The sequence below is a fragment of the Copadichromis virginalis genome, linkage group LG2, assembly GCF_057382275.1.
Source record: "Copadichromis virginalis isolate Kocher_CV1m ecotype Utaka linkage group LG2, C_Virginalis_male_GT1.1, whole genome shotgun sequence".
Lineage (NCBI taxonomy): Eukaryota > Metazoa > Chordata > Actinopteri > Cichliformes > Cichlidae > Copadichromis > Copadichromis virginalis.
This window is the reverse complement of record NC_140619.1, coordinates 34,771,582-34,794,009: the sequence shown is the minus strand read 5'-3', so window position 1 is coordinate 34,794,009 and position 22,428 is coordinate 34,771,582. Positions and strand designations below refer to the sequence as shown.

The 22,428-nt window shown below is 40.7% G+C and overlaps 1 protein-coding gene across 3 annotated transcripts; it reads right to left on the bottom strand.

Moving 5' to 3' along the window:
- Window positions 1-1,259: 1,259 nt before the first annotated feature.
- Window positions 1,260-21,638, bottom strand: lnx2b (ligand of numb-protein X 2b). Of its 3 annotated transcripts, none has more exons than XM_085432230.1 (10): window positions 21,347-21,638; window positions 15,763-16,350; window positions 13,315-13,508; window positions 9,460-9,659; window positions 6,481-6,903; window positions 5,818-5,946; window positions 4,783-4,957; window positions 3,417-3,657; window positions 3,159-3,317; window positions 1,260-3,061 (listed from the first exon to the last, which is right to left on the bottom strand). In XM_085432230.1, the coding sequence occupies exons 2-10, from the start codon at window positions 16,164-16,166 to the stop codon at window positions 2,926-2,928; spliced, it is 2,061 nt and encodes a 686-aa protein (XP_085288356.1). In that variant the 5' UTR covers window positions 16,167-16,350; window positions 21,347-21,638; the 3' UTR covers window positions 1,260-2,925. The 3 variants fall into 3 exon arrangements, with proteins under 3 accessions (XP_085288356.1, XP_085288373.1, XP_085288365.1); XM_085432247.1 differs by having other exon boundaries at window positions 13,324-13,508; XM_085432239.1 differs by lacking the exon at window positions 21,347-21,638 and adding an exon at window positions 17,234-17,300.
- Between the last annotated feature and the right edge of the window lie 790 nt (window positions 21,639-22,428).

Here is a 22,428-nt window from a genome sequence, read left to right as displayed (position 1 = left end):
GATTTCGAAGGGCTGGACTGCTGCATGATGGAGAGGAGGACACCACGGCCCTTCAGAGGGTGTTCGACTCTGACACTGACAACGAGGATTTCTTTGGTTTTGAAAGTGACAACGAAGGAAAGAAGCTGAGAGTGGATGACGAAGCGATCCTGAGCCTGTTCGTCTCCGACACTGGAGAAGAGGACTTTGGTGGTTTCAGTGTGCAGGAAGAAGAGAAAGATGGTGAATGACTGACTTTTCTTCTTGTTAAAGCCGTGTCACTGCACCTGAGCCTAAAAGGTAGTCCGAATCTATTTTTCTGGTGTGCTGTAGGTTATTGTTATGTACTACATTTGTTACTCATTTATGAAGCACAGTACATGTTTCGTACTTGTAATTACCGCTACTTTTACATATACCTAAAAAGCTGTGCAAATATGTACCCATAACTTGTTTTTCAAAATATTAATAAAAGGGGTGTGTCTCCAAACAGCCATCTCTTTCCTGACAATTCCCTTTGTGCATATTCTCTTACATATGATAAGTCAACATTGAAACACCTGCGGCTTTTAGTCAGGTGCGGCTAATGTATGTACAAAACAGGATTTCCCCCTGATTTTAGCTTGTGCGGCTAATATTCAGGTGCGCTTTGTAGTCCGGGAAATACGGTAAGTTGGTGGTATGTAAGTGCTTATGAAGTGAAGATTTTGAGAGAACTGGCAAATCATAATTGTGAGAAATCACTGTTGAGGACTTCAGAGCATGATTTTAAAATTGCATAACAGGCCTGTGATAAAGCACAAGATTAAAAGGTAGTCTGTATTTTATTGTTCTTATTCTGCCATTGTTTTACTAAGTGTTTTATCCTATTGTAAAGTGTCCTTGGGTGACTTGAAAGGCGCTCATAAATAAAATTTATTATTATTATTAATTACAATAGTTTTATTTTTTTAATTCATGGATACCATGGTTACTTTAAAGGTTTTACAGGATGGAATCTGGAAACATTGGCCACTTCAGTCCTTGTGTCCACTAGGGGTCAGAGTGAACAGGCTAATAAACCGTCCAGCCACAGACTTTCAACATCAGTAACTGTAATAACTTATTTCTAACATTTGCACCCTTCCTCTGTGAATACTGGTGTATTTATAATCCCCTCTAAACTACCCATCCATCATCAAGTATAAATAAAGGGTGGCTTGTAAAGCTGTGCCTTTACTACACTTAACCTTCCTCCCCAAAAAGCCCAAAGTGTACAGAACATTCATAACAGAAAGACGGAATGGTTTCATGATTTTATTGAACATAATGAAACGGTGGACAGGCTAATACACACATTACCTGCTGTAAATTTTACAGCCATCCATAGCTTTTCAACAGGTATCTCACCTATAAAGATGCAACAAAGGCCACCGGGAATGTGTCGACACAGATCTATCAGAGCAAGGCTTTGAATTCCCACAAACAGTAAATATTGAGAAGAACAAATAATGAGGAAAACACATTTTTGGTGGAGCAAAACATTTAAGGCAAGTATAGATTCTGCTTTGTCCTTTGATATCTACAAGGCACCTGCTTATTAAACTCGTTCATTATGAGCAACTTTATCATTTGGAAAGAAACGGAAAGATGATATACATACACATATTCAGTGAATACAGATTAGAAAGTTTTGATTAAAACTCAACGTTCGTCAAATAATCTATATAATAATAATAATAATAGCTTCTTTTAAACCAGCTTAAGAGTTTCACAACACAGGTCTAAGTTTCCTGTTAAGAGCTTACAGGAAATAAACCTGATGCAACCCCTAGCAACACAATGCTGACTAAACGCTCTACACATATTTGTTGAGTAAAGAAGCGTGATCTTTACTGTCATGATGTAGACTTCAAATATTTCTGACATTTTAAAATCCTTTAAAATTTGTTTTGTCCAAAAAAAAAAAAAGAAAAAGAAAAAATCTCACTGCTGATATTCTCCATGTAGATGCTAATTTTAAATTAAAAAATGTCAATTTAAATCAACTTAAGACTTCACTTTCCTGAAATATTTGGTGTCAGCATATTGTTAACAATAACGCAATTCAACTATGTACATATGTTCATTATCACTTAACATCTAATACCATCCACAGGCTGTATACAAAGGATAGATGCAGCCGTTGTATCATAGTCCCGTTGTGCAGACTCGAGCTGAGGGGGATAGCGGTCACCATATTGGGTTTTTATAACTGGATGTGACGAGTGAGGCGAGGATCCGACTGAAAATCCACAGGACACTCCACATTCAGTCACTTGTCAGTCACAAGGCCGGTCTGCTCTAAAGCGTTCCCTGCTTTATCGTCCTGTTTCACTCCAAATAAGAAGATAATTTACAAGATGAACTATATGCTATATTCATTAAGGCATAAAACTAGCAACTGAGATCATAAACTCATAAGGAAAATGTTTATTGAGGTTATAGAAAAGGGGGCATCTTCCCATAGACTTCTGTACAACGGGATGTCTTTTTGCAACCAACGAAGTCGTCCCCTGCAGGTCATTAGAAAGAAGGCACTTCTGCATTAGTTTCACTTTGCAGACCCTAAAGCTACATTTTTATACACAGTCTAAGATGTAATCGCTACCAAATAAAACATTAGGCAGATAAGCTAAAAATATACATACAACTTTCAAATGGGATCAGAAAGACACTCCAAAAAACCGAATCCTTCCAGTTTGTCTTTAGCACAAAATTCATGGATTGTCATCATTGTTACACGACAATATCGCAAAAAACAGTCCACCTATGGAAAATCATCTATTGTACATGGGATGGTTTTGAAGAACACGCATCTTCGTGTATGACATGACCTCAAAAATCTCAACGGGTTACATGTGGAAGGGACAGTGAGATTCCCAGTAAAGAAAGAAAGGAGATCACAGAATGAGCACGTGAGGTTTGCTATACTAGACTTCCCGGCCAGGACACCACAGTCAGCGTGACTTTATTCTTCTGTAGTTTGAGCATTGGGATGAGAGAGGAGTTGTTCATTCCCACAGTTGTAGCTCCGTTCACCGCCACTATCTCATCACCACACCTGAGAAAGCCACGGGACATTTTCGTTATCAGGGTCGGTGCCGAAAAGATGCAGGAGCGGATGATGTAACATGGGAGTCAAAATGTGGTTAACTTACTTGAGGCGTCCATCAAAGTGAGCCGGTGTTCCAGGCACAATGGTTTTGATGAAGAACGGCTGCTGCCCGTGGCTCTCCTCATAACCCCCAACGATGCTGAAGCCCCAGCTCTCGTTGTTGGTCTTCTGCAGGACGATGTCCCGGCACCAGTGCATGTGACTGAAGAAACAAGTCAGAGTCAGCTCTTTCACATAAAGCAAAAACAGCTCAAACAGCACTATGACCGTGATATAAATGATTATACTGAGTTGGCTTTACCTTGGTAATCCCAGCCAGCGAGTCCACAGCGGGGTCCAGTTGAGGGTGTCATCTCGTGAGTCTTCTGCAATGTCGAGTTCGTCATCGTTAGCCTCGGTGTCCTCCTCTGACTCCTCAGACAGAGTCTGAATGACACGAAGCACCACCTGGGACTGAGCTGTCTGAGCCTTCAGCACAGAAACGGCCTCATTGTAGGTCAGCTGAGTCAAATCAACACCGTTGATGCTCAGCAGAACATCACCTGAAGAAATACAGATGATGTTAACAAGGACAAGGCCAGTTCAGTTAAAATTACTGTTTCTGTGTTTAAAGTGATTTTTTTTAAAAACTCCAGATGTCAGTTCAACCACAGAAAAAGTGTGGGATGGATATAATATTTAAAGAGCAGCTCTTAAAGAAGTCAGAGTCAAGGCTCTATTTTAGGACATCCTCTCAGTTTTAATGGTCCTTTAGCAGCACACTGTATCCTGGAAAAGAGGCAGGAAAAAAAGAAAATTGCCCTTTTCCTGTACTTTTGTAGTGGATTTTCAAACAGAGCTGTCATTTCCAAAATCTTTACACTTATTTATTAAAATACATTGTAATTTTGTTTTCGTTAAAGGCTTAATCGATTGAATTTATGTACAACTATCTCTACAAAAACTGGCTTACTAAATGATTAATCAGTGGACAGAAAAGATGTTCAATTTATTCTGTACAGTGTTGATGGCGTCGATGGTCTTGGAGGTCCAGGGACAGCCAAAAAGGATCCCACATGACTGTAATCATGCATGCCCGTTTATGATGTGTTTAAAAATAGTTTTTTATCCTTAAAGTTACTGTGTAGCCTGTACAGATGACCCAGAGTTTAGGTTTATTAATCAAATGTAATTGACTCTTGTAGTTCTCTTTCAAACATAAATTTAACAAGTCTTACTTTGCACTTTAGTTTATAACCTCTGTTTTGTGCACTGTGTATGTGTGTGTGCACGCACACAAGTGCAACAGCATGTAAGTGAGACTATGATTGCACTCTCCCCTTTATATATATATATTTTTTCTTTTTAATTTCTTATTTTATGGAATGCTAAAGTGATTTGAGCCAAATGCCCCCCTGTCAAAGTTGGCCGCCTGTCCAGTTCATCACGATCACCGGCCCTAACCCTGGTTATACATGATAGAAAACTGGCATTTATTTGAAACCCAAAAGTGAAAAGATATCATCGTGACATTTTTTGGGATTTTTACATTTTCTGACATGTTACAGGCAAAAATGATTGAGGATATCTGAAGATGAATTAAATATTGAAATAATTTCTAGCCGTTGCCCTTGGCCAAGAGAGCGTTACAAAGACAAGAACACTCTTTTTATTCCTGTGGTTTGTACCTCTTTTGATGGTGCCATCTCGGTGCAAACAGCCTACAGGCTGCACACTTGTGATGTAAACCGGTAGACGGCTGCGACAATCCCTCCCTCCAGCGATCGTGATGCCGAGGGAAAGCCGAGGCTCCTTTTTCAGACTCACGGTCTTCTCCTGACTAGAAAATCCACCTGGAGGATCCTATGGAAACAATGAGACACATTAACACCAAGCAATAAGAAACATATTGACCATCTTCATTGTATCGGTTTTTAAATTCATGTCCTCTACCTCATGTTTTCTCCACAGGAGTTAACCTTTTTTTCGTTTGGCCTAACATGCCAGCTAATCACATTCTCTCCAGGATCACTGACTTAATGGATCCCCCTTACAAAACCACTTGTAGAAACAAATGTGAAACATCTGAGATGGAGCTGAGAGGTAAGGGCAGAGGGAACGTGTGAGGTTCAGCACTACGCTCTCGTACTGGAAAAGATGTGTGGAAAATGACAACTTCAACCAGTGTCCTTGTGGCTCTCTGGAGTCTGTAAACCATCAGAAGGGAAGGTGGGGGGTTCTTCCTCTCCACAGCAGGGAATCCCCCCCCCCCTTCCCCCCAGCAAGACGAAAAGGCTCGACTCTGCAGGCGAAAGCTAACTGTTACCAGCTTTGATCCTCTGTCTCGCAAAGAAACGGCCAAAAAAAACAACAAGACAGTGGCCCCGTAGCGGCAGAGCGAGCAGCACCCGGGGCCTTTTGATCAGGCCAGAGGGAGGCCCCAAAGAAGGGCTTTTATCTCTGCTCACCATTGCAGGTGTCTGCTCTCACCCCTCAAACGGGGGGTTGCTGTTCTTTCCACTCACTGTGTATGGTACAACTGAGTGTGAGCGACACAGGAGTGAACGTCACAATTACGCCGTGTAAACATAAACATGCAAAGTTTGTAAGACACTGCTACCAACGTTGGGGTGTTAAAAGACAACATCTGGAAACCACCTGGAAACATGGATATAAAATATATAATTAAAAAAAGACTTGGGAGGAAACTGTTTGTGTGTTACCTTCATGTAGGTGGACCGGCGCCTAAAGTACTGCGGCTCAGGCGTCCTCCTGGATGTTCTGCTGCTTCCTCCTTCCTCTTGAGCCTCCGCAGATCTCATCACCACAAAGTTCACACGCATCTCACTGGCCTGTTGGCACAAAGAATAAAAGCAAATGATTTTACACAAACAAATTTCATACAAAGCTCCTATTATGAATTCCTCTGCCAGGTGGTGTTTACATTGAGGGTTTTGCATGTCTGGTCCACTAACTATCACCTAGGATACATTTTCCATGCTGTGATTGATGGCCCTCCTGGGTGCCTTTGGTCTGTAGAAATTTTAAGATGTATTATGACTTGTAAAGACTTGCTGGGGACAGAGTCCATAATAAACATACTAACAGATGCTTCTTTCATGTCTGTACAAGTTGTAAACAACCTGTGTCCCAAAATGTTGTCAATCAGTTCAATGTTATTTCTTTATATAGCACCAAATCACAACAACATTTGCCTCAAGGCACTTTACATTGTAAGTTAAGGGCTGCACAATAATAATGTTGATGTCACTTTTTGAATAACTTTTGTGATGTGCAAGTCCTTTTTATTCTTTGTGTTTTTACTTACTTTAAACAGCATCTTAACTTTGTTTATTTAAGAAATAAGGGTGCAGTCTGTTATCTACCTGTATAATCTGGGCTGCACTTTCAGGTGTCCCATGCCTCAGGTCATGTCCATTGATGGCCAAAACTTTGTCATTGTTCCTCAGTTTTCCATCCTTAGCTGCCAAACCACCAGCCAGCAGGTCCAAGATAAAAACCCCACTCTCATCTGATTTGCGGATGAGTTTGATGCCGAGCGGCTCTGTGCGCTGGCTCTTCACTAGCGTCACCTGCAGGACTGTACCAGGGTTGTTACTGGAGGTAGCGTTGCTATGGGGACTGTGAGAGCCCGGGGAGCCGGTGGAAGTGGGTTGGTTTTGGTCTGAGCGTTGATCCCTTAATTTGAAACCTTTCTCCTGCATGACGGTGAGCCTGAGGAGGGAGGGCAGCTGCAGCACTGCGATGGCCCGAGTGTGGGGAACTGAAGCCAAGCTGATGTCATTCACCTGGAACACGACACCACAAAGAGGAGAAACAACACCGTCACTGATAAAGCAGCTGAGCGCAAACATTACCTGCCTTCACTGTGTACAGTTATTTGTCAAGCATAAAAGAGATCAACCTTTCTTGACAGTGGTGTAATTTGATGTGCTTGGAAATAAAGCTTTGTCATATCTGGCTTTAATGCTATTTAGCATGGTTGCCACAGCAAGATGAACATGCAGATTTTGGGTTGTTCTTGCTGTTAGGCAATAGTACTAACCACCATGTCGCCCCGCAATACAACGCCCTGCATTAATACGATTTCTGTTTTCCAGAAAAGAGCTGACGCGACCTAATTCAATGATTCTGTACAGTTTTCTTTTCACAGGCGGTCCATTTGTGCTCATTGTGTTTCAGCTTCTTTAACACAATTTGGTTACTTTCATAAGTTTCTTTCGGCTGGACAGAAACACCAACTGGCATGGATGCAAAAATAATTGCTATTAAGCAGTACAATACATTTTAGGTTGGATTTTGAACTGTCAGTGAACAGCCTGTACTCATCTGCGTCGTACACACAACCCAACAAACCCTCAACATGAACGCAATAAAGAAAGTTATCATCCATTTCAATGAAGGAAGATGATTCTTCTCATCACGTCCTGCAGATGGAGTAAACTGGCGGCTGATCACTATATACTATTGTGAGGTAAATGAATTGAAAAGAGAGGGGGAGCCATGCAGGATGCCATATACAGACAGAGAAGCAGAAGGGCAATGGCATAAAATTCAAATAAATCATCTCCAGTAGAAAGAATTTTTTTTTCCTGTAGTCAGGAAGTTTTTCTCACTCAGTCTAGACCCAAGCCACTCAGTTGTTTCTTTTGGAAGATCCAAATCTCATATTAAGTCATTTAACTCTGAGTAAATAACTGCGAGTAATCTTCAAAGTCCTCATCACTAGAATGTTGTGCATCTGGAGACAAAACACCATCACACGCTCGTCTCTCATCAGCTGGAAAAAATGAGCGGTGGCATTTCATCTAAATGTGGTGCAGGTCTCATGGCTGATGGCAGGTTAGGGGAACTGATAAATGATGCAGTTTTTGAACTGTATCCAGAAATATTGACTAAACAGAAGCCACAAAGCCATTCTGTGGCTTCCTCCATGCCACTGAAAACATTAAAACCAGACTTATTTTGCCCTTGGTTGTCTAATTTCATACCAAAATAAGCAGAGCATGTTTTTTCCACAAAACCTGTTATGTTTTGTTGTTATTTGGCTGAAGTGAAGCATCCACAGATAGGAAAAACATCTGGATCATGTTTATAATTGCCATTTGTAAAAAACAACAAAAAAAAAACAACAAATTAGTATTACTTTTGAAATCAGTGTTACATTTAATAATCATTATCTGCTCCACAGTTTAGCTTTTTTCTTCTTTCTTTTTTCACTTGCAGCAGGAATCCTCCCCTCCGTTTACATTGTTGACATTAGGTTTGTTTAAACACAATCATGCATGCCACTTGAAAAGGGAGTGACTGGAGTCAGGTGGGGACGCCTAAGGGAGGCTCAGGCCTCTCATACTGTCACTACAAACTGTGGATTATTGCTGTAGTTTAAAGTTCATCAGCCCTCAGGGGCCCCCCCACTGGCCTGGGCGCCCAAGCAAGGTGCTGCTTGCCACCAGGCAAGGCAGGCAACTGCTTATCTGTCTGGAAATTCGAGCTTCCTCCCACAGTCCAAAAACCATGCATGTTAGATTAACTGGGTATTCTAATTAGGTGGGAGGTATAAACGTGAGTGTGAATGGTTGTCTGTTTCTCAGCGTTAGCCCTGAACTGGAGACGCTGAAGGAGAAGGATGGACATTACACTTTAGTTTTGTTGTCCTCTTAATAAAATAATCACGATTATCACAGCTACGTAAACATTAATTCCAAGTCTCTTCTGTTTGAAGTCTGCCTCACAAATCTAAGAACAGGCCTCAGCAAAAATCAGTCTGTTGTTTCAATCATCTTTTTAGGTTCACAAACAAAGGAAGCAATTGTTTCGCGTCCTGAAAGCGAGCTGTTCTCCGGTACGGTTTTTGTTTTCATTTCCAGGTCTGGGATTGCTTAGCTTTAGAGGAAAAGTTAAAATGTATTTCACAGAAAATTTATTTCAGAGCAATGTGAGGGTAGAAATCGGATGTGGAATATTCTTGTTATTGATATTCTGCACTCCCATTATTCTCTGCGGAAACCAAACGCAGTTCCTCCTTAATGTTTGAAGACTATTAAAGTGAAAGGCAGTGGGTTAGTCAGTTACACCAACAAAGTAAAGTTGCTCAAGCTAACATGACGCACTTGTTGCCATGGAGACAAAACTTGTTTATCTTGAATGTCTACTTTCCCACCCCCTCTAACGAGCAGTGTGTTTACAATACCATGAGAAGTAGTCATAAGGTGTTGTGTGCGAAACAATTTTGACCTCAACTGTCACGCTATGCCACGACACGAGATTTCTAAATCCCAACACTGAATAACAGCTGAATACGACTTAATCCCAGCTCTTCCCTCGTTTTTGTTTTCTCTCACCTCTAAAATATGGTCTCCTGGTGCCAGCCTGCCATCCCTAGCTGCTATTGAGTCCCGCACAATTTCTTGTAGGACTATGTTTCCCAGCGGTGTGTCTTTCCCCCCCACGATCCGAAGGCCCAGCTCCTCTCCGGGTTCATCTCTGATCAGCTCCACGACAGTGGCCTCGGCCACCAAACTGGACCGCAGCGAGTTGTTGTCTGTAGGAGAGGGAAAAAGAAAAGCAACAGTAATAAACATGGCTGTATGTCCTGTTTACTCCCAGTTCTCTCCTCTTTTTCACTGGAATGAACCTTGCAAAATACCCAATGCAGGAACACCAGCAGAAAGAAGGAAACAAACAAATATAATCATACAAGTTTGAGCTGTTTGGAGTCCAGCTTGACTCTGATTAATTATGTTTTTGTTTTTTGTTTTTTATCTTTGTAAACTGTTCTTATCTTCCAAATATGGTAACTCGCCCACAAGTTAAATTCTAACCCTACTTTACTGAGGTGTCACACTTCCATAGATCCAAAAACACAACAGAAAAGGCAAAGCTGGTTCAATTCAGTGGTGTAAAAATACAGCTATTCACACCAGCACTTTAAATTGTTTTTATTCCCTGCAGGATGTTTCAACACGGCATGCAAGTAAATTGTTAGCATAAACAAAACCTGCTCAAATCCCAGGCTTGGATCTAGAGCAGGGCGATATGACCAAAAACATTTATCACGATATACATTTGAAAATGTGCGATAACGATATAACTGACGATATAACTGACACTAGACAAAATACTTTACAACTCCACAACTTTATTAGTGCAAAAAAAAAAAAAAAAATCAATGTATTTTCACTTAAACAAGCAGCTGTTTTTTATGTGGATTAAAGTTATATAAAAATTTAACAGTGCAAATGCAAAATCCTTGCTGACTGTTTAACCAAAAGGCATTTCCAGTGGAAATTGGCCGACATATCCTCAGCATAACCATGTATAATATCCACAAAACTTAAAAAGAGGTTATACACACACAATACGGTAATATTATGTTGAAGCACAGTACGTATCACTCCGCGAGGCTCCTGCCTACGACAGCCATTATGCTCCGACAGCCCATCAAGCGGTGCGGCTTCGTAGCTTAGCAAAGTCGTACTAAAACATTTGACAGATTTTCCAGCGCCGTGTACATAAAATCGTTTCGAGGTCAGTAAACACAACCAGAATTCATACATAAGGCACACGGGATTATAAGGGGCTCTGTCGATTTTCAGAAAAATCAAAGGATTGATTTTAAGTGTGCCGTATTTTCCAAAAAACACGACAATAACGACGGCCCGCTAGCATGCGCTACCAAAAATAGTGCTTTGTTGTGTATCTGACGGACGAAAGCTAAACCAGTTCCACACCACTGAAGTTGCAGCATTTTTACAAACCAATTCTGGTTCATCCGTTTCATTTAACAATCCGCCTTCGCCCTTCTCATTCTCCGTCGCCGCCATGCTTTTTCCGCCATGTGCGTATGAAAACAAAGGCACTGCGCATGCGCCACTTGAAAAGTGATATTTTCGCGATATTTCATTTTCTTATCGTTGCCCGACATTATACCGGTATTACCGTGAACGGTATAATACGGCCCAGCCCTACTTGGATCATCAAATGGGACACTGCCATTAGGACAGAGGATGAGGGGAGGAAAAGAAGCTATAAAAGGAGCATGAATTGTGCTGACCATTTAATAATATTTTCATTGTCATCGTGATATAAACCTACTAAACAAGTCTCCTAAGGCTGTCTGAAAGGCAGTGAATAGGAAAAGTAATTCATATTAAAACACATGAATACCTTCACACTCAACATGCAAATATTTGACAATGTTCAATAAAAACTTTTTCTTAAAAAAATAATAAATTCTTTATTCAGTAAACATAAGGTATTTAGCGCTTGGTCGCAGTGCCAGCAGCGTGCCTTTTAAAACCACAGAAATTGGAAGCTTAGTACATATTTATTTCATAGACCCAGTATACAAACATTTTCATTGACTGAAACTACAGAAGAAAATAGTAGACGCAATCTAAACAGTGACGAGTGACTCCAGAAACTATTTGGAAGCAAAAACAGGCCCTTCAACACATTAATGGTCTGTGACTATGTGAGGGTCTGTTCGAGTCTTTGTAAAGGTCAGTTGTCCCACAAAACACTACAGCGCAATGCATCAACGACACATGCATTCTTCAGGTGAATACGGGGCATAACGGCTACTCGTCCATGGCGTCTGTAGCTTTCCACATTCTCTTACTTATTCACTTTCCATTTCACCTCGCATAAAGTTAGCTCAGATACACTGATAGCTTGTTTACACATTTCAAGATGCCTCTTACCCCATCACCTCTTTTCTAGCGATGTCACAAGCTCTCAGTAAACGCCCTATTAAGCACAACTAAGTTACAGGGGATTTATACTTAAATGTACCCTAGACCTGACGTGCACCTCCATGTCAGTAGATTGTGATTGCCCTGCTCAGTACTCCAGATACCTCCTGTGTATGTCTGGCAACTTTGGTGAGAATGATATTAATCATTGCTTCAGTTTCTGAATTTGCAGATGTGTGCAAATTCTCAGAGGGAGAATGCTGCAACTATCAGAATGGTTGAAGGCAGTGGAAAAACATTATATGTCCATATATGGTACATTATATGGACCATATAATGTACCACAAGTATTAATGTTGGTGTTGGCCAGTTGTTTAGGTTAAACATTACATATAAAGGATCAATGTTGTAATCAACTGTTAGTTGACTTATACTTTAAAATAACTCTACAGAAATAGAATCCAAACTTTAAATGATCTTCCTGTTGCTGCAAAATTCACAGAAAACCCAAAGCGTGAAGAGCAGGCTGTAGGAGCATTTTTTGTTATGTTTGTGTTCAGATAAGCTGAGCATATCTTGTGCTCATCTTTTTTCCTGAATGCAGAGACAGATATGATCGTCTCCTTTAACTCCCAGCAAGACATTTTGGTGAGAAAAACACCGTCTTCACCAACATTTTGGAAATGTCTATTTTCCCATAGATACTTACATGGAATAACACACTATGACATAAACCAGTAAATCTGTGTCGTTTGTGTTTCCGGGATGCGCTGAAGAGTATCGTGAAAAGGAAACAGAGTGACGCAGAGTGGACCTCAGTTTGTGATTATAACAGTGAGATAGCGCAAACTCTGCTGCACTGCACAGCCTCGCTCTTCCGTGGAAATGGCCTGTGCATACACACAGACCATACAAGTACTTACATGCTTACTCCTCAGCAATACTACCAATGTATTTGCTCCCATTCAGTTAGAAAGCTATGAATTTTACTAGCGGCAAAGATGGTGAAACCTGGATTATTCAACATGATGAAGTTTTCATGCATTACTAAACATATCTAACATCATTCTGGATTTATGAGTCTGCTGAGATTTTAACAGAGATCTTTCAAAAATCAAATGACAGATTATAGTTGCACAAATATAAACTTCACTGTGGACACCTGGTACCAGTTGCTTGGCAACTGTGTTTTACTGAACTTTGGTCGGTGATGCCGGCTTGCAAGTTGCTTTCAGGGTTTTTCCCACCCATGATGCAACTGTCTGGTTAAACTGTGTGCTAGCTGGTAGATGTTCCTACAGCCAGGCTGATGATTCACCTGAGACAGACAGAATCAAACCCTTAAAGGCTAAAAGCAGCAAATCGCGTGTGTGCCCTGACAATCACCCTACCAACTGGAAATATTCCTGTTAAGCCTAGAAGCTTCTATAAAGATTATTTGGTACTGTTCTAACGCACACCCTGAGAAATTGCGGGTTTTAAAATAATAAAATAACTCCATACCTTCCTCACCTTCCTCATAGGCAGGATTAATGAGCCCAGGCTCGGGCTGATCCCGGGTTGAATTTCGAGACAGTGTTGCTGAGTGTTTCGCATCTCCAGACCCTTCTCCGTCACCCTTACGTCCCTTTAATTCATTCCATGAGGGCCTCTTCCTCTTCTCTGCTTCCTCTCTGAGTCTTCTAAAAACAGGACATCTGAGGATTGACAGAAGCATGAAGAACATTAAAGTGGGTGAATTAGTGATGTTAAAAGGAGTTTAAAGAGGATCTTTTATTACAATTTGGAGCTACAGCTTTATATTCTTTTACTAGAGTATCTTTCCAAACAATTCTCATTTCCCTTATGCTGTGCAGCCCATCAGTCCATCCACTGTCTGAAACAAGCTGCTTTTACTTCCATCCCTTCCCTTTAAAAAACAACTTTCCTCTAATTAGCTGCTCATCAGAAACAACGTTTGAAGAGCAGTTAGGTGATGAAGCTGTGTTCAAGACCAGTGCTGTTGAGATGACAACACCAAGGAAATCCCCTCCCATTGACATCATACAGATCTGACAGAAAAGAAAAAAAACCGAGCATTACAGCTGTCGGAGTTTTTGGCTCAAAGGAATTAATTCTACATATGATTACATCATTTGAACTTTGGCCACATTTAATAGGAGATCCCACCTTTGTAGCTGTATTCATATATAAGTGAAGATAATGAAAAATATTATAGATACATGTACAGGAACGGCTGAAAATGAACTCAGGGAACAAAATTCAATGTTAACTGGGTTTTGTGAGAGCAAAGAGACCAGAGGAGAAGCACTATGCAGATTTCTCTGCATTGCAGAGTGTCTGTTGAGACAGGCTGAATCTGATTAAGCCTGTGCTGGAACCGGTGCCTGGTCTTCATGCCTGAACTTTGCCTCCTCACTGTTTACACAGAGAAGCTGCAGCAAGCTAATTTTCCTCCCACAACTGACTGCGTCATAGCGGCCACTGGATGATAAGCACCACACTCTCCATGTGAAAACAAGAAGAGTGACCTGTGCCTCGTATTGAACACAATAACTACACAGCTGTGTGTTCACAGACAAACTATGCTACCAGCAGTAGCTGGTAGAGTTTCAAAGAGGACACAGCTACGGTGGCCCTGAAAGGTCAAACGGACTGCGAGTTAAGAAAACACCAACAAACGGAAAAGCATACAAAACATGACTAAAATAGAAAAAAGAACGGATATAGAAAAAAAAAAAAACACATGACAAGAAGTAGAAAAACATAAAATCTCACAAAATACAACAGGAGTGTTTATGTGACACAATAACATGATGGACCAGGTGCAAATGTAACAGAAACCAAAACACGCAAAGGTTTGCACTTTTGGCGTTTGAGGATTCATCTGTGTTGCGAGAGAGAAAAAGATGCAGGTGATATGCAGTTTAAACACATGATTCATATAATACTGTAGATACGTGTTTGTTATTAGCCTGTTAGCTTGTCACTTTTTATTTTTAAATGGCTTTTGCTGCATCTTTTCTATTTCTGTTGCATTTTATTCAACTTCCATTGTGTTTTGTGTGTTTTCTTAAGCTTGAGCACATTTGACCTCTCAAGGCCACCGTACAAAAACACAGCTATAGACGTTATGTTTTTCTTTTCTTTTTTTTCCCGGCAAAGTAATCAGAATTTTCTCACAAAACCCTGCAGATCTTGTGTTTATCTAAGTTTTTCTTCTTGTTGTCGTTTCGACGAGAATGGTAAGCTACAATACTCGTGCCTGTAAGCCAAATATGAGGCTATAAATAACAGTTATCTTAATCGACAAACTGGAAAAAGGGAACAAATTTAGGTGGCTCTTTCCAAAGCTTAAAAAAAAAAAAGAAAGAAACTGCCTTCCAGCACTTAGTCATCTTACTAATTAACAAGCCTGCAATAAATCTTTAATCTGTCACATGAATCCCCCTGTAAATCTGTGATATGGCCACTTTACACATCAACTGTCAGATTAACAAACAGTTTCCGCAGTTCTGCAAGGTGGACAGGCTAGATGTCTTCAAGCTAGGCTAAACTAAACGAAAGCCAGCTGTAGCTTCAGATTGAGTAAACAGCCATTCAACACTTGTCTTAACTCTTACCTAAAAAGCAAGAAAGCAAATGTTTCTGAAAAAGTGCAACAGTTCTTGTGACAACCACATGGCCGATGAGTTAGGTCGCTGGTAGTTTACACAAGAAGGCATCAGAGATGAACATGAATATAACATAGGACACATTACATAAACACCATCATAAACTACAACCTTTGTCTGAAGCAGGCAGATGGTTCAAAATGAAGGAAAACTAGGTAAAACTATTGCACTGCGTATAATGTCGTCATAAGATACTCATAATAGCTTTAGAGTTTCATGTGTGTTAGAACTGTGAAGGTCAAACAGTATCCACAGTCAGCATCCCACTGAGTCTTACCTGTTGTGCAGGTGAGGCTGCAATTCACAGCGCTGCATCGTCTGCTGGCACTCCACACAGTGTGGGCACATAACGGTCAACTTGTCCAGCAGGTTCCTGACCAGCAGGCTGGAGGGACGGCACTGATGTAACTGCAGCCGCTGGCGGTCCACAGGGCAGAAGTCCTGCTCCTTCAAAAAGCTGCTCAAACAATGAAAGCAGTAAGTGTGGCCGCACGGTGTGTCCATTGGCTTCAGTAAAGGCTGCAGACAAATGTGGCAAACCAGTTCATCGTCCACCTCATCCTGGTACTCGTACAAGTGGGAGTCCTGGCTGTCGTGCTGCTGGCCGCACTCCTTACAGACGCGTGCCCACGACAGGCCCACAGTGCTGCTGCCGCTAACTTTGGTTTCTGTTGTAGCCATTATCTGAGAGAGCTCAGTCCAGTTTTCTGTGTCTGGAAAGGATCAGCGCGCTCTTATCTCCTCACAAACTCTTTTAGTATATTTCATAAGTCTACGTTTGCATTCCCACAGCCAAATCCACTCCAGCAGTGAAACAGTTTATCCAGAGTCAAAAATGTTATCTCCACATCTTCATGTTGATTCTCTGTTGAGAGAGAAACACAGTTAAGTGTACAGCAGACCATTCCTACTTAAACTGGGCAGCTACACAGGAAATGACAAATCCACAAAGCTGCAGCAATATGGCAGAAAGCTACAGCTGCTTCCTCTCAGCAAGTTTCCTGAGGGACAAAAGGAATTCTCATCTCAGCTAAAAGTCACAGTGCTTCTCACTGAAAGCGCTGAACTCTGTGAAATGAGCCAGAAGAAAACAGACTAAAGTCAACCTTCTGTTAATGGGAAGGAACAAAGGCAAAGCACGCACGGGAGTAAGAATTCTGAATGAACTGGGCAGAAACGCAATCCCCTTCACTAATGACCCCTTGCACCCAAACGGCAGTGGTCTCTATCCCTTTGTGCAGGTCGTAATCTCCTTTTAATTCCCTCTCATAAGAAGAGCACTGATTAGAGAGAAACTGGAGAACTTTTAGACAACCTCTCCAAATAAGAACAAATGAAGAAACATCACAAATTACACCAAATGTACTGAGGTGGATATTGTGAAATCTCCCACCGAGGACACATCATCCATCAAAACAGTTTGTTTGCGGATGGAAATAATCAGTGATTATTTATTAACTGCTTTATTAACTTGATTAGCAAAATAGCTTGATGTACTTTCAGAATACTTTGGACTGTCAGAAAGGCTAGGAAATCCACAAATACCATCAAATACCATCATAAGACACATGGCTTTATCTTACTGATGCAAATCAACTAAAGACAAATGTTCTGTTGCACATAAGAACATGACAAAATGAGCCACCACAATAAAGTCCCTATGTTCAGGTCCCCTGTCTTTGTGATCGCAGCGCTGATTTCAGACACAAAAAGACTGCTTTATCTTCGGTGTTATTGAAGCGACTCACCCGAGAGGATATCTTTGCTGTCAAGCGCCCAGTAGCCACTGCATGCAAAGGAGAGACTCTAGCAGTTGCCTGAAGCCTGAATGAAACCAGAACCCTGCCTCCTCACCAGCAGACCGTCAGAATAATGACTGTGTGTGTGTGAAAGAGAGAGAGAGAGAGAGACTACGTGTGTGTGTGTATGTGCATCAGTGTGGATGTGTATGAGCTCCAATTGCACCGGTGTGAGGAATGCAGAGGGGAATTGAATATAACTAGGCACCATGAGAGGAAAGGAGAAATGGTTGTTCTGCCTCCATCATCAGTGCCTCGGTGTGTGTGTGTGTGAGTGTGTGTATGTGAGTACGTGCGTAGGTTTGGGGGTTGGTGGCTCAGACTGCTGATGTTGCACTACCACAGGTAAAGTACTCTCAGTAGCTGAATGAATGACTGCAAACACAAAAGCCTGGTTATAAATATGTGCAAACATCTCTCCATATACATGTACACAGGCATTCTCCCTACTCTTTCTTCACTTTGTACAGCCGATACCCATTCCTGTTACGAATCGGGGTCAAGGATACTGTAGCACAGAGACACACAGAGTAAAAACCAGGCTACGCTCCATTTACCTTGAAAACACATCACTCGGTGGATGACGGTAAAGTAAAATCCACCATCTGAATTAATGAAGAGGTAACAATTCAGCCAGGCTTTACATTAAAGGTGCATTTGATTTGTGCTACAGTGACATGCACTAGCTAGTCTTAGAGAGCTTCCGAAAGGTTTTGTATTCCAACACGCCCTCATTAAACATGGCTTCATAGGAGGATAAATAGCATCCTGAAAAATGATGGTAATCTCAGAATCGCTGGCTGTAACGCTATTAGCCTTTTAACCATGTTCCTTTAAAAAAAAAAAAAAAAAAGCAAAAAATAAAAAAACATGACCTCGATCAAAGTACTCATCTTTCTTGGGAATTCCCACGTGAAATGGAGAGTTTTCAAAAAGTTACAGCATAATGTGGTCAAGTAACAACCTCCAGGGCTGAAAAATGAAGCCAAAGTAAGAAAGCGCTACAAACTGCAGGCACTGCTTTTGTTTCAAAGCGTGTTAATCTCTTTAAAATGTCCAATGTCAAAGCAGAAAAAAAACACTTTAAAACTATGCAGAAAAAAAGGTTTTTTGTCTCTATAGGTCATTCTACGCTTCATAACAGGTAAAGATGAATATTTCATAGCTGATCCATTTAAATTGTGTTATTAAGTTTGTATTAAGTATTAGAGGTGTGGAAATGATAAAGTGTCTACTTTAAAACAAAATTAAAGCCCACGCTTATGAAACCAGCGGTTTTGAAATAGATATGGTGAAATATGTTAAGAGGCAACCAAAGAGGAAAGGCTACACCAGGGAACACCTTATCCAAATCAAATGCCTTGTAGTCATGTGACAGCGTAAGCTTTTGAAGGAAGTGTCTGTGGCCCTACAGAGTACTTTGGTCTCTTTTAGAGGATTACCTGAGGTGGCGTTTCTTCAAAGCCGGGCCCAATCCCATGCCTTGATAGCTGATATGAGTGAATCACATGTGCTGCCACACCCTCGGTGAACACAGGTGAGGCCATGTTAGACAGTAATTTCTCAGGTCCATGAGACAGGAGGTGTGCCATGTCTGCCTCTACCTTCCATTAATGTCTGGCATTAAATGACAATACCGCACTTAGAATGGAAAATTAATGGAATTAGTTACCCAGACATGAATAACTCTTAATCATCAGGCGAGCATTTCTCAGAGATTAAACCACATTTTTGCTTATGACTTGAATATGTTCTGAAGCCTGTAATTCCTTAAGAAAATTACACTGCCTTGTTTTTCCTCAGTCCAGATGATGAATCGTTCCAGTGGTCAAGGTAACGTGAGATAAGCAGGATGCCAGGAGACTAGGGAGAAATGTCTTATCATCCATGGTGGAAGTCTGACTGATTACTCTGTGTGTATGTTTTACTCCCTGTTTGTAACTCTTAGCTTTCAGTAACTTTATTATCTATAATAAAGATTACTTTTTGATTGCAAGGACTATTTTTTCTCTTGAGCGTCTTGAACTGAAATTGAATCTAATCTTTATAATCAAAGTTCAACGCCACGTGTTTTGAGCAGTCTCTGAGAAATCTTATGTAACTGCTATAGCAACAGGATGCAAAGTCCTCTGTTTTAAATACAATCACCAGTATTTGCATTGCATATCTACTGTGTGTGGACAAAATCAATAATCATTTCCAACAACACAATAAAACCATAATTTGCCAAAAATGCCTTCCCCCAGTTTAGCTTCTCTTTGGCTCAAATATACATACAAGTAAAGCTTCTTAAAGCAGACTCGTGCACAGTGTGGTGTGGAGCCAGTCTCATAACCACAAATCATGCACAGAGGTCAAGCTTGTTTGCACAAGGCATACAAGCCTCCCAGTGTACAGCAGCCAAGCAAACACCACATATGTATGTAATTTCATTATGTTATTACAGAGAGAAAACTGGGGCTGTAATTCATGAACAAAATCCCCACGAAAAAATCCTCAGCAGAGGATTACTTTGTCAACAGTTTCTTTCTTTTTTTAAATTTCTAATAGTTCAGCATTAAAAAAAATTGCATCCTCTGCTCTGGATTCATTTACAGCAGGAGTGACACAAATATAAGATTCCTGTGTATTTGATTCAAGACGTATAGTTATTTAACTGAAACAGGTTAACTTAATCCAACTGTGAACAAAAGAACAAAAGCAGTTTCAAGCCATTACAATAACAACACCACTACACACAATTACACTATAACAGTATAAATTTAATACCAATAGCACAAACAAAAAAAACAGGCCCACTGAGGCATTTTGTCCATTTGTAAACTAAAAATAATGAGTTTACTCCAGAGGCAACCTAGCAAGAAAAGATAAATCAACGCATATCAACTCTAGCAAACCTCCATCGAGATCTGGCAAACACACAGTCAGTGTTAAATACCAGAGCTGTGTGGTAATCAACCAACACCTGCGGCAAGGTCTTTAACCCTTAGAGAGTGTTGCAACCAATACACAAAAGACCCACGCACACATAGTGAAGTTTTTATGTTTGTGCCACTTTTGCAGCTTGTAAGTGGTGAAAGAGGTTCTTAAGCATAATGGCTTCTTTAGAGTACATTTATTCTAATATGTGGTGATAATATAAGTCATATACGGTATTAGTTTTCTGGGTAAGTAGACATGTTTTGATCACATGCCACAAAAAACAAGTAGTCTTCACTGCACTGATGTGGAACATCTGGAGTTCTTTGTGGTTTTAGTTTAGGAACGACTGATCCTATTGAGGGCTAAAGGCCACCGTTGGGGAGTGTCTTTGGTTTACATCAAACAGAGTTAAGGTCGATTGTATTTTTCAAAACATCAGGATGAATCAAGGTTTCTCAGCAGAACATCACATTTAAGTAAATGCTAACTAACAGACCCGGTCAGTGGATTTAATACTGTGGCTCATCTTTATTATTTCCTCTCTGAAATTTACATTTCATAGAAATAATAAGGAAAGCAGGCTAAAAACTTCAAACGCCTTCAGATTGAATAAATAACCATTTTCTCTGCATAGTTAAAAATTTCGCACATGAAAAAACACAGATACTCGGTGACAGCAACAGGGGCATCTGCGATCATTTTCCACTCTGCCTGCCTGGATGTGCGTGCTGTCACTGCCACCATAAATAACTCACTGTCCCTCCATTGACAACCGACGGCTGTTGCTGAGCTCCTAATCACAACACCACCTTGACAGATCCAAATGACAGAGGGGGCAATAAAAGCAGCTCTTCATAGGTATCGGCCAGGATACTGGTTAATGAGGCAGGTAAAGTGAGCGCATGAAGACATTGCTTCACCTTCAGCTACACCGTGTGTGCCCCGCGGAGAAAGCGCTAACTGCTACACACCTTGAGCGACTTACTTTTCCGTGAAAGCGCGAATTTTGCGCTCTAAGACTCGTTTACGCGAACAGAGTGCTCACATGAAGCGTAAAAGAAAGAATACAACGGCTACTAATGATATTTGTACACAGAAACGAAGAGAATTTGCCAAAGTCGAAGCCGAAACTCGTCTTACCTGTGTGAAGGTTGTTTTCCGGAAGCAGAAGCAAACGTGTCGCAAGCTAGAACAGCGAGGTCTTTGTGAAGTCGGACAGCAGCGAAATGAAAACGGCACAAAGTCTGGCCAGTGTCTCCCCCGAGCTGGTTTTCATTAACTACTTTTTTCTTTTCTTTCTTTCTTTTTACCACATAGCAGCCGTTGACCTGTCCCAGGTGCAGCTGAACCTGCAGGCGAAGACTGGGCGTCTTTCCCAGTTTCGAGCAAACACACTGAACCAAAAAGAGGTTGAGCACCGGAGGGAAGTCCATGCAGGTGTACACAGTACCGTCCCCCTTTTCCAAGGCAGTAGGTTTTACATAACAGCCCGCTCTTTCCAGGCAGACAAAACACTCTTTCAAAGCAGTAACTCACCCCAAAGCATTATATTTTGCTTTGATATCTAACTCTATATATCCATCTATGACAAAATGGAAAAAACACTCCCATTATTTTAAAAAGAGACGCATATTCATGCCTTTTTTTTTAAAATTTTATTTTCATTTTTTTTAATGATACACAAAGTATGCAAGTAATTAATGTTTTCACTTTTTCAAAGTGCCTTCATCTCAGTTATTGTGAGTTTTGTACAGTGCAACATTCAGTTTTAGATGTGTGAGGTCACAGATGCTAAAACAAAAAACACCAACAGCCAGCCTGTTTACATATAAACTGGTGTGCTGGTAATAAAAACCCACTGTCTGGTTTCTGAATATTCTCTGATGATAAAGAAAATAAAGGCTATATGGTGAGATAGCATGTAGCAGAAATGGATATTCATTTAGAAATATGCAATTCTGTACATATGGAAAGTGTGTTTAGTGTATATTATATCCATTTGTAAATGGCAGCAATAACTCTTGTGCAGTTTTTTGGCCTTTTTTATTTATACGCTATTTTTCTAATATATCTCTAGTTTACTCTTTCTTGCTGGCCCCTGTGCTGGTATAACATGTGAATTTCCCCAGTGTGGGATTAATAAAGTTTATTTCTATTATGAAACCAGGTTTGCAGGGGTTTGACAAAACCTGTTTTGCTCTTTTCCAGGTCCATATTTTTTA